General features: G+C 36.5%; 1 protein-coding gene across 2 annotated transcripts in view; it reads left to right on the top strand.

Annotated features, from left to right (window-relative positions):
* FOXJ3 (forkhead box J3) overlaps positions 1–12,517 on the top strand; it is a 129,926-nt gene that overhangs the window by 90,102 nt on the left and 27,307 nt on the right. Inside the window, exons 5-6 of one of the 2 annotated variants that reach the window (XM_070404988.1) lie at positions 195–278; positions 11,023–11,124. In XM_070404988.1, the coding sequence (XP_070261089.1) occupies positions 195–278; positions 11,023–11,124 (186 nt within the window). The remainder of the gene's footprint in view (positions 1–194; positions 279–11,022; positions 11,125–12,517) is intronic. The other variant, XM_070404989.1, reaches the window with a different exon arrangement.

Here is a 12,517-nt window from a genome sequence, read left to right on the forward strand (position 1 = left end):
ACTAGGAATTGAACTGTGACCTCCTGGTTCATAGGTCTGTGCTTAACCACTGAGCCTTGTTGGCTGGGCTCTCATGTTACTTTTGTTGTATTTGCAAAATGTTTGCTTTTGGAGCATAGGATTATAACAATCCATTTTAATGTTATAGAGTTGCTGGGATATATTGTTAATATAATTTATTTCTTTACCTTTAGGGGTCCTATTGGGCAATAGACACCAATCCGAAGGAAGATGCGCTGCCTACTCGGCCAAAGAAGAGAGCACGATCTGTAGAACGGGTATAAGCTCTTTATTTAGTTTGTGTCATTATGTCAGAAATATAGATTTTCAAGGTTCATTTTCAATACAGCAAGTATAACTGTAATGAAGATAATACTTAATCTGTATAGCATTTTGTATTTTTTCAAATCACTTTCAAATTCATTGTTTTATTTGATCTTAACTCAGGTGAGATGGGCAGTTTAGGAATTAAGTAAAAGATGTGTTGGTTGTTTTTGTAATTAGGACACAACTGTTATCTGAGACTCAAATCCAGGTTTCTTGAGTTTTAATTTTAGACTCTTTCCTCTGGCATGTGCAACATTGAGGGTTGGCTTTAGTTAACAAAACTATTCTTTTTCGCTGCATACAGTCTAATTAAATTGAATTTTCCTGATTATCTTTCAAATGCTTTTTCCTTCTTCCAACTATGTAATAATTATTTTATACACAAAATCTGTTAAGTGTATGTGTTATTTGTAAGATAATTCTTACTTGTAAATTCATACTTAAAAATTAATTTGCAAGATTAATTTTATCTCCAAGATTTGGAAAAAAAGGAGCTCTAGTTGGTATTCTAAGTTGTTTATTGTAACATATTTTTAGTAAACACTTAGACTGTCACCAGACATTAACTTTACCTCTCAGCTTTCTCACTGTACATTTTCTAGCATTTCAGCTCTTTCTCTCTCTCTCACATACACATGTACATACATATTTTACCCTACTGTTCTTCAAGACCCATTGCAAATGTTAAGTACATTATGAAACTTTTCCTCATTTACTCATTCACATTCTTGTAGAATTTTTCCAGTGTTCTTTTATAGGATTTCTCACACTTTGTAGATATCGTTTCTGTATTTGTTTCCTTTGTTAGGCTGTGATCCCCTAAGAACAGAGGAAATATATATCTCCAGTGTTAGTGATTTTTACAGCTTACAATAGGTATCAGTAAATGTTTGCAGAATCAATCAGGTCAAAGGGAATATGATAAGATGAAAGAAACAGTAAACATTTGGTCAGATAAATTTGTTCTAAACCCCTCTAATAAAAGACAGAATTACTAGGAGACAGTTTAATTAGGTATGTACCAGTACATATGGGAACACCACAAAACTATAAGACTCACAAGCAGCCAGGCAATTGAGGCTAAGGAGAGGGATAGAGATAGGGGTCTTCAAAAGGGAGAAAAGCAATTCACAGGAAGGTGGGAAGAGCAAATGCTTGGTAAATAGATGTTTGCTGTGCCATGCAGATAAGCCTCTTAGATATAAAGTTATCTTTGGTAACAATTCTCTTACTGGTACAGGCCCCCTTTCTAATTTCCTTTAGGCAGTTAGGAGGATGTAAAAAGCTTTTGCTGACTCTGCTGGGTCTTTATTGACTTCAGCTCAAAATAATTCACAAACTAAATTGGCACATTCTACAGTGGCTTGTTCTAAACCTCCTCAATGCTGAGTAGATGGAGTTGCAGTAGTCTAGTTGGTAAAATGGTAATGGCCTGGGCTAGGAATGTGTACATAAATGAGAAAGTTCTCTAGAAAATTAGAGTGGTATCAGGTTTCAAAACATATACCTGTAATTGTCTGTAGTACTATCATTTTACCAATTTAATTTGACAGATATTTGTTCTGTAGATACTGTGTCAGGCATTATGCTTGGGTGCTGTGGGTTATATTAAGAAAAATGAGATATGATAAAGACACAATTCTAGCACAAAGGTAAAGTATGTATGGAAAGTATTATAAGAAAGACATAAAATATCATTGTGTGCAGAGGAAGGAGAGACTATTATACTGGGACTATCTGGGAAGGTTTCATGGGTTATGTGGTTTGACTTTCAGATCAAGTCAGGCAGGGCAAGGTAGAACAACATTTAGTATTTAGTATTGAGTTCCATGAGCAGGTACAATTCTGGGTGCTGGGGCAACAGCAATTAAGAAAACAGACATTCTCTGCTCCCATGAAGTTTTTCTGATGAGGGGTGGGGTGAATAGTGAAGCATGAAATAAAAAGCCTTGGTAAAGATATGATATAGAGATGGCAAAGTATCAGGATTGGGTAGTTCATTTTGTCTGTTTGAGTTTTCCCTTTTTCACGTTAATTTGCATAAGTCATGCCATTCATTGTGAGACCGTGAGTGAGAGCACACCTCTTACTTTGTAAGCATAGAGCTGTGTTAGGGAATAGAGGCAGACCCATACTCTCCTTATGAAGCTTTCACTTAAGCAGGAAAGATAAACTGATATGGTAGGGTGACAGTGTTCCTCAGTATTATTAATAGTTCCCCATTCATTCTCAAAATGGTATTTAGATGATAAATAATGTGGTTACCCTGAAGATAAGGGTCTTGAGAACTCTGGGACCATATAGCAGAGAAGTAAAATTTAGTCTAGGAGATTCAGGAAAAGTTTCCTTGAAGAACTGATATCTCAGTGAAGACCTGTTAAATGAATAGAAATGGCAGGTAATGAGGGTGATTGACAGTGTGAAAGAGTAAGCTGAACTTATGTGTGGAAAACTAGTGGTTAAAAAGCGTTCCCAACATTTAAAGAAACCGACAGGTTAATATGGCTGTAACATAGAGTTCAAGAAAGACAATACATTTTTTAATGTTTTTAAAAAAATCGATTTCAGAGGGAGGAAGGGAGAGAGATAGAAACATCAATGATGAGAGAGAATCATCAATTGGTAGCCTCCTGCATGCCCCCCACCGGGGATCAAGCCCAAAACTCAAACTGTGACCTCCTTGAGGGGAGGGGGGCACCTCTGCAACCACATGTTGGTGTGGGACCAGCCTGTTTCGCATCTCCACGCCTCCTACAAGTCTTTTTTTATTTTTATTTTGTCATTTTTAAAAATTGATTTTAGAGAGAGGAAGGGGTAGCCAGTGAGAAAGAGAAACATTGATTTGATGTTCCACTTATTTATGCGTTCATTGGTTGAGCCTTGTATGTGCCCTTACTGGGGTATTGAACCCACAACATTGGCATATGGGGATGATGCTCAAACCCAGTGGTTCTCAACCTTCCTAATGCCGAGACCCTTTAATACAGTTCCTCATGTTGTGGTGACCCCCAATTTCATTGTTACAAATTGAACATAATTAAAGCATAGTGATTAATCACAAAAACAGTATGTAATTATATATGTGTTTTCCGATGGTCTTAGGCGACCCCTGTGAAAGGGTCGTTCTACCTCCAAAGGGCTCGCCACCCACAGGTTGAGAACGGCTGCTCTAACCAATTGAGCTATCTGGCCAGGGCTTTTCCTACCAGTCTTGATGTGACTTCTTTTTTATATCCTTAGTTATAAGACTTAGAGCTAGATTTCAGGCAGTTCTGAATGATGGTTGCTCTGTAGTTTTAATTGTAATTTAGATGTGCTTGTGAGAGGATGTGAGTACCACATTTACCAGTATCTACTCTTCCATCTTGACTGAAAGCTTGACCTTCTGCATTTTGCTTTTTAATTTGGCCTTGTCTGTTCAGTTCAACCAGAAGATATATTGATTATTTATTAATGAGTAAATGATATTTATTAAGTATTTATTAATGAATAATAATAAATGTCATTATTATCTATAATAATAAAAGTGTAATATGCTAATTAGACCGGATGTCTGGAAGGACGGAGCTAGGGCTGCAAGGGAAGCCCAGGTCCTGGGTGCCGTAGGGAAGCCTGGTGCCGGCAGCCGGGGGAAGGAAGGCCTACTCTGGCATGAATTTTGTGCATCGGGCCTCTAGTGAATAATAATAAGTATTCATAGATGAACAGAAATGGCAGATAATGAGGGTGATTGACAGTGTGAAAGAGTAAGCTGAACTTACGTGTGGAAGACTAGATTAATGGTTAAAAAGTAGCCTATCTACTGGAAGCTGCTTAGGATAGTAAAAAAGCAAAATTAGCTTGATATTGCCTATGAGTGTTTTGTTTTGTTTTAAGATTGGCAAGCAATTATACTATTCCAAGGGAACTGGTGTCAAGAATAGAAGAAAGGCTTTGAGAATGAGCACCACATTAGTGCATGTTGATAATCATAAAAACATATTCTTTGTTCATTCTTGGATTGCCCCTTCCCCCTTTTAAAACTTAATCATGTGTCTTGGCTATTGTGCAATGTTATTCATTGCCTATAGCAGTGGTTCTCAACCTTCCTAATGCCGCGACCCTTTAATACAGTTCTTCATGTTGTGGTGACCCCCAACCATAAAATTATTTTTGTTGCTACTTCATAACTATAATTTTGCTACTGTTATGAATTGTAATGTAAATATCTGATATGCAAGATGTATTTTCATTGTTAAAAATTGAACATAATTAAAGCATAGTGATTAATCACAAAAATAATATGTAATTATGTATGTGTTTTCCGATGGTCTTAGGTGACCCCTAAGGGGGGGTTGAGAACCGCTGGCCTATAGGAACCTGTTATGCTAAAGTAGTGGTTCTCAGTGTGTGAGGCCCTTTTAGGGGATCCACAAGGTCAAAACTATGTTCACATTAATACTAAGATGTTCCTTGCCTTTTTCACTCATTAATTTTTCTAGAGATTACATGACCTATGATTTTGTTATAGATTGGATGCTGAGGCAGATATGAGAATCTAATGGTTTTCCAGTAAGCCAGTTATTAAAGCAATTTTTTTTAAAAACTCTTTTTGTTTTGGAGACTATATTTTTCATACAAAACAATATTTATGTTAACATGCAATGCATTTATTATTATGCATTTTAAAAGAATAAATTTTGTGTCAATTTTAATTTCTAATAGGTAAATATCAATAGGTATAGCTCACATAAACAAAAGCTCTTTGGGATCCTCAATAACTTTTTAGTTTAAAGAGGTCCTGCTACCAAAAAGTTTGAAAGTATTGTGTTAAAGGAAGATTTCATGCCTATCCCAGGAGACATTTCTTTTGAGAAAGGAAAAGATAACTGTCATGATTTGAGTTCCCCCAGAGGTAGATAAGGATTGATCACAGGTAGTTTGAGGGTTGATTCTAGGAAAGTGGGGCAATTATCAAGTCAGTTACTATTGTGAGCACTTGGAGCTCAATCCCCCTGGGAACTCTGGGAGGCAGTTTAGAACTGTGGGGCAATGAGCTGGTATATTTATTTATCATCTCTTCCCCCTCATTGAGTGAGTGATGCTGCTAAGGACATTAGCTTTTTTGCACTTCTGGCCTGCCCTCCACAAAGCCAAAGCATGCTCCCCAACTGAAAAAAAGCCATTAGGCAGAGAGTTACAGATGTTTATAGTAAACAGCCTTCAGAGTGTAGAAATGAAACTAGAGGGAAGATAGTTGTGTTCTGACAGTGTTTGCTATATGCCTTGCTTTTCTATTGGTGGAGTGTATATGTGTGTTATCAGATCTGTGTGTACCTTGTTTTTTTATTTTTCACAGACTTCTACATTTTCATAGCCTTTGGCTTAGTTATTAAATTGGATCCCACTCCCACCCCAAACATAGGAAATCCTTTAAAAAACAAACACCTTTTTGTTTTTCAAGGTGTGTATGGGCATATCTGTTCTTCTTAAATTAGAAGGTGCGTCTTTTAGAATATGTAATTTCTTTGTAATTCAAAGACTTTTCTTCCTGGTCACTGCTTAGTGTTTGACTAAGTGCCTCTTTCAAATTTTAAAATAACTAAGTGGACAAATTTATTACTGTTAAGGAAGTAGTTATAAGGGCTGTATGTAGCTATTGCTATGGGTTGCAAAGTCTCCTGTTTCTGTTGTATGCTTAGCACAGGTAAAGTGCTTTGAAAGAATTATAAATAGGAAATAATCCCCCTGCTAGAAATGTAAGATTTCTGATCAGCTGGCTGGTAGGAAAAGGAAGTTATTTTTAAAACCCTTTACATTGTATTATATTTTATCAGCATTTAATGATCTGAAGTGCCTCTGTTAGTTTAAGAACATAGTAAAATTATGAGCAAAACCAAGTCATGTTACAAAGTCATGAGGTATCACTTTTATTTTAAGTATAAGATTTAGGGGAAATACTTATAGCCTGGAAGTTAGGAGATCTAGTTTTAAAGTTATTTGTTATAACTTAGATGTTTAATTTTTCTGGCCATAGTTTCTTTATATGTAAATATGAGTGGATTGCTAGCTATATAGGTCTGGGAATCTCTCTTCTGAAATTCCACAAGTACAAAGGCTCTGAGGTAGAAACATACTTGACATGAAGACAAGAGGCCACTGTGAATAGACTAGTACAGTGGTCGGCAAACCGCGGCTCATGTACAGTGCGATTGAAACTTCGTGGCCCATGTGCAGAAGTCGGTATTTTGTGGAAGAGCCACACTCAAGGGGCCAAAGAGCCGCATGTGGCTCGCGAGCTGCAGTTTGCTGACCATTGGACTAGTATGTGTGAGGAGGGAAGAGTAATAGGACTTGACATTAGAGAAGTGAGCAGTAGGAGCAGGAGGAAGATTGTGTAGGGCCTTTTATGCCATTGTGAAGGACTTGGGCTTTATTTTGAGGGAGGTGGAAAGCCATTGGAGGGACATAAGCAAAGTAGTGACATAATGTGATTTACATTTTAACGAGATTACTTTAGATGCTGTGTCGGGTAGAAGCAGGGAGAGCAAGGGGAAATTGCCGTGGACAGTTTTGCTTAAATCTTCTAACACATTGTGTAGGCATTATTTGAGGAGTTAAAGGCCAGATGCTTATATAAACTTACTATCGTAAACGTATTGACCCTGTAAAGAACACATAATCTCCAATTTTCCAGCTTTTATTGGAACAAAGATGGGAGGATACACATTTTTTCTTTTAGTGTGTGTTATAGTTCAAAGGTGATTACAAGTTTAATCAGGAAGATAATGGGAGGATGGATGGATAAATAGAAAAGAGAATATTCTTCTAGGCAGAATACTTTGCATTTTGCTGTATGTTTGAGATTATTGTCTTTGTGCTATTTGTGTCTCAGTTTTTTCCATTATTATTCAGAGTGTTTTTTTGTGGATTAAATGATGCCCCACTGTGTGCTTTCCTCCTCTGAGGCTGAGTCTGAGTGAGTGTTAAAGGTATAAGTGAGCAAAGGAAGGAATGCAAACTACATTCTACTCTTAGAACTCGCAGAGTGGAAAAAGCATGTATTTCAAATTGGCAAACGTGTACTGGGTGTACATGGGTGGGAGGCACTACAAAAGATATGTGTAAATAGAATTTTCTGGGAATTTTCAAGTTAAGAGAAATCCTATTAAATTAGAAATGTAGACCAGGGAGTTTTCTTTCCATGAGAGGTCATTTTTATTTTTATGAATGGGTAGGATTTAGTTTTCTTTTTTTAAACAATACTTAGAGATAGTTTATGTACAGTTAATGGAATATTTAAAGCTTATAATTTGAGGAGTTTTGATATGTGAAATTATCACCATTGTCAAATGAACATTTCCATCATTCCCCAACTTTTCTCATGTCCTTTAGTAATTTATGCCTTCTTCCATTCTTATCCCAGGCAGTCCTGATCTGGGGAGAATTGACATCTTAGCAGTATTGATTATTCCAAGCTATGAAAACATAAACATACTGTCTTTCCATTCATGAGGTCTATAATTCCTCTGAGGAATGTTTTTAGTTTTCAGTGTAGAGAACTTGGATGTTTCCATTAGACTTAATCCTGAATATTTTGTTTTTGGATGCTATATACTTTTTTAAAAAATAATTTTCGAAATGCCTGCTGCTAGTATATAAAAATGTAATTGATTTTTTTTTTATTAACCTTGTATTCTATAATCACTTAGTTCTAGTAGTTGTTTTGAAGATGCCTTGGGAGTTTCTATATAAACAGTTATCACCTGCAAATAGACAGTTTTTCTGTCCCTCACTTTCCTCTCCCCTGTGTCTTCCCACAGTGACTAGACTCTCCAGTACAGTGTTGAATAGGAGTGGTGAAGTGGGCATCCTTGCCTTTTTTTCATTCATAAGGGAAAAGTGTTTAGTGCCAGGGGTCCTCAAACTACGGCCCGCGGGCCACATGCAAATACAAATATTGTATTTGTTCCCGTTTTGTTTTTTTACTTCAAAATAAGATATGTGCAGTGTGCATAGGAATTTGTTCATAGTGTTTTTTTTAAACTATAGTCCGGCCCTCCAACGGTCTGAGGGACAGTGAACTGGCCCCCTGTTTAAAAAGTTTGAGGACCCCTGGTTTAGTCTTTCACCCCTAAGTATGACATAAGCTGTGGGGCTTCTGTAGATGCTCTTTTTCAGATTGAGCACATTCTTTAATACCTAGTTTGAGGTATACCTAAAAAGCCAATTGATAAATTAGAATACTAAAATATATCTAAATCTAAAAGGGAGGAAGAAAGGATAAAAACATAGAGATGAAAAAGAAAACAATTTAGATCCAAATCTAACAGTACCAACAATTACATAAATGCTAATTGGTCTAAACATGCCAGTAAAACAGCAGAGATTGTTAAAGATGCTAAAAAAGCAGACTCAGCTAAATGCGGCCTACAAGAGTCATGACTTCAGATACAGATGAGTTGAAAGTAATGCATGGAAAAATATATGCCATACAAATAGTAAGCATAAGGGTGCAGTGACTTTATTAACCAGTTAACTACCATGTGTCCAAAACGGAAACCATCCCCACACACCAAGATATTTTGAATTTAATTTAAAAAATCAATTTGCAATGAATATTATAAAAATAAATATATTACTCACAATTCGGGTGTTCTTGAATATTTTCCGTTGAAAATTCTCACGAAAAATGATTATAAAGTTGGTCAGGGCTGCCACTTAGGGAAAACATTTCTTTTTTATAGATGTGGGTGGTGGGTGGGGGTGGTCTGCCGCTTGCATCTACAGATGCTTATGGCGTACAATGGGTTAATGTCATATAAAGCAGACTTTAAAAATATATATATATATATTTTATTGATTTTCTACAGAGAGGAAGGGAGAGGGATAGAGAGTTAGAAACATCGATGAGAGAGAAACATCGATCAGCTGCCTCCTGCACACTCCCCACTGGGGATGTGCCTGCAACCAAGGTACGTGCCCTTGACTGGAATCGAACCCGGGACCCTTGAGTCCACAGGCCGATGCTCTGTCCACTGAGCCAGACCGGTCGGGGCTAAAACAGACTTTTTAAGACAGTATATCAGAAATTTAAAAACATTTGATAAAGGAATTATTGATGAAGACATAGCAATTGTAAATGGGAATGTGACTAACAACTGAGCTTCAAAATACATGAAGCAAAGCTAATAAATAAAAATCAGTAGGTGCTGTGACTCAGTGTCCCATGAACCAGGAGGTCATGATGGTTTGAATCCCGGTCCAGGCAATTGCCCAGGTTGCCGGCTTGATCCCCCAGTAGGGGGCGTGCAGGAGACAGCTGATCAATGATTCTCTCTCATTGATGTTTCTAACACTCTCTCCTTTTCCCTTCCTCTTTCTAAAATCAATTTTAAAAAATTAAAGAACATTGGAATACATTATCAAGAACACTATACCAAACTACTATAGAATACCTATTTTTTTTTCAAGTACACACAGACATTCACCAAGATATAGCACATGTTGAGTTACAAAACCAGTCTTAATAAATATGTAAAGGTTGAGCAGTTTGCACGAAATCACACAACATTGGTTTGTTTCCTCCTACCAGTAGGGATTAGTGAGAATTAAATAGTGAAACAGTAGTCTGGACTGCGATGATTCAGTTGAAGTAGAGGAACATGAAATTTGTAACTTTCTAAAGTAATGTTACGTTAATTTAGGTATAGCTAAGTTGGCTGGCACCAAAATTGAGGCATATTTGTAGTTCTTCTACTGGTATTTCTGAAGCCCTTTTCAATTTTCACCTCACTCTCAATGTGTACCCAGCACCTACTAGTAGTAAGTGCTAGATTCTACCTTCTAGGGTGACCTTTGTCTTTCCCTTTCTCATTTCATTCAAGAAGCCTGTTCCCTACCTTTGTAGATTATCAGATGAAAAAAATTTATGCTGAGGAATTAAGTGATGAGTAGATTAATCTTAGAAATGTGTCTCAGTGAAGTTGCTCTTTCTCATCCAATATATTTTAAAAATAAATGTTCGATTGGGTCATGTGTGGGACAAATATTTTTTGCCAGAGAGGGAATGTCCATAGAACTAACATCATAGCCACAAATTGTTAATATCTGTCCTTCTTTAACTTTCAGCATTGAAGTTGAAAACTCTTGAGGGCTCACCAAAGCAGTAAAAACTGTCTATTGAGAGAGAGAAAGAGAGAGGGGAGGGGAACGGAGGGAGAAGGAGAAGGGAGAGAAGAGAGAGAAAAGAGAGAGAGGGGTGGAGGAAGAGAGGAGAGAGAGGGGGCGGGGAGGGAGAGAGGAGTTGTCACAATATCCAAAATTTTAAATGTAGAAAACCATCTATATTGATTTTCACATTCATCCTGGTTTCATAAACAGTGTATATGAAATTGCGATATTTAGGATATTGTTCGATTGCACTAACAAAGGAAGAAAAAAACCTGGAGAAGCTTAAACCAGAGAGGTTTTATTTCTCTCAGGTAAAAGTCCAAGCTGATAGTGGATCAGATGGATAACCAGCTCTGTTCCACAAGATCATCTGGATGTCCATGTTTCTTCTACTCTTGTCTTTCCATTGTTCCTTAGTTATTTAAGTTCATTTTCAGAAAGTACAAAACTGAATGCTGGAGAATTTGATGACATACCTTCAAATTGTATTAAAGTTGCTGGATATATAAGCTAATAATTATTTATTTTGTTCTTGTATTTTAGGCCTCAACTCCATATAGCATAGATTCAGATTCTTTGGGAATGGAGTGTATTATTTCGGGAAGTGCCTCTCCAACTCTGGCAATCAACACTGTGACTAACAAAGTAATTACATTTTAAAAACCACTTTTGAAATGTCATTGAGTAATACGTTTAATTTGCCTTTATAATAACAATAGAATTTTATATGGTTGAATTTAAAGATGATATAAATTTGTCAGCTTGAAAGCTGAATCTACAGTGTTCTTCTACAAATTAGAAGAAAATATTTCTCTGGAGAAATTGGAAGATGCTTATTGGGAAGTTCTATATGAAATTCTTGATACTGCCAGTTCTCATTGGTAGAATTTTTGAGTCAACATTTTATTGTATCAATTTGTTTCAAAGTCATTGACTACCCCTCTAAATATATGAAAAAAAGATTGTCAAATTCCCAGAGAGTCAACAAATCAAAATAAATAATTTAGACAAACTCATAAAGTTCATTGGAATGGTGATCAACCTGTTTTAAGATGTTTGAGTTTACTAACATACCCAGAAAATAGTATGTGGTAGTTTGCTGCATTTTTCTTTTTCCTTTTTTTTTTTTTTTTTTTGAAACAAAGAGTAAAAACTTTGTGCCAACTCATTAGCTATGTAGTGGGATACAGATGTCTCTTCTTTACAAGGTAATTATTAAATCTTATATCTCAAAACCCTAAAAAGGCTCTGGAGGTTCATGAAGTAACTCAGTCATATGTGTGCATCTGTTTCCTCCCTTACTAGACCATAAGCACCTTGAAGCCATACATTTCTCACACTCATGCTCATATTCTTTTAGTCTTGCTATCACCATCTTCTCTCTGGTGCTTCACTTGTTCTTTCTTTATCTCTGTCTGTCACTCTTCCACTCACTCATGACATGCATAAACACATATAGTACATGTACACATCGCACTAATTTAGTATACATAGGAATTTTTATTTGTAGAAAGATGAATAAACAGAAGACATTATATAATCAGAGAGACTAATCAGATTTCCAACTTAGAAAGGAAACTAGCACCTGAGATGTAATGATTTTTCCCCAAATATCAATCTATGGAATAATTTCATCAGAATCACTTAGGAGAGGTGTGTGGGGATGGGGCGGGGAGGTTGGAATTCCCAGATTCCATTATAGGCCTATCAAGTAAGTTACTATCCTTGTGGATAGGGCACAGGGAACTACTTTCAAAAATCATCCCTAGTGATACCCAGTTAGACTTGAGAATTTCTGGTAAAGCAGATGGGTTGGAATCAGAAATATCCAATACTGGTCTTTGCAATAGTCCAAGTAGGAGATAGTGAGGCCTAAACATAGATAGTTGTGGCTACTAGGAAACAATTAGGAAATAGTAATTCTAGGTCTTCATGACTAAATAATATGGGAATCAAAGTAGCTGCAGTTTTGGGACTTTGGCTTCCAGATATGATTGAATAACTAGAATCAGTTTAACCCTTCTGCCTGTCTATATAA

This window comes from Myotis yumanensis, unplaced genomic scaffold, assembly GCF_028538775.1.
Source record: "Myotis yumanensis isolate MYYU_CA2020_CCGP unplaced genomic scaffold, mMyoYum1.0.hap1 SCAF_2, whole genome shotgun sequence".
NCBI classification, from domain to species: Eukaryota; Metazoa; Chordata; class Mammalia; order Chiroptera; family Vespertilionidae; genus Myotis; species Myotis yumanensis.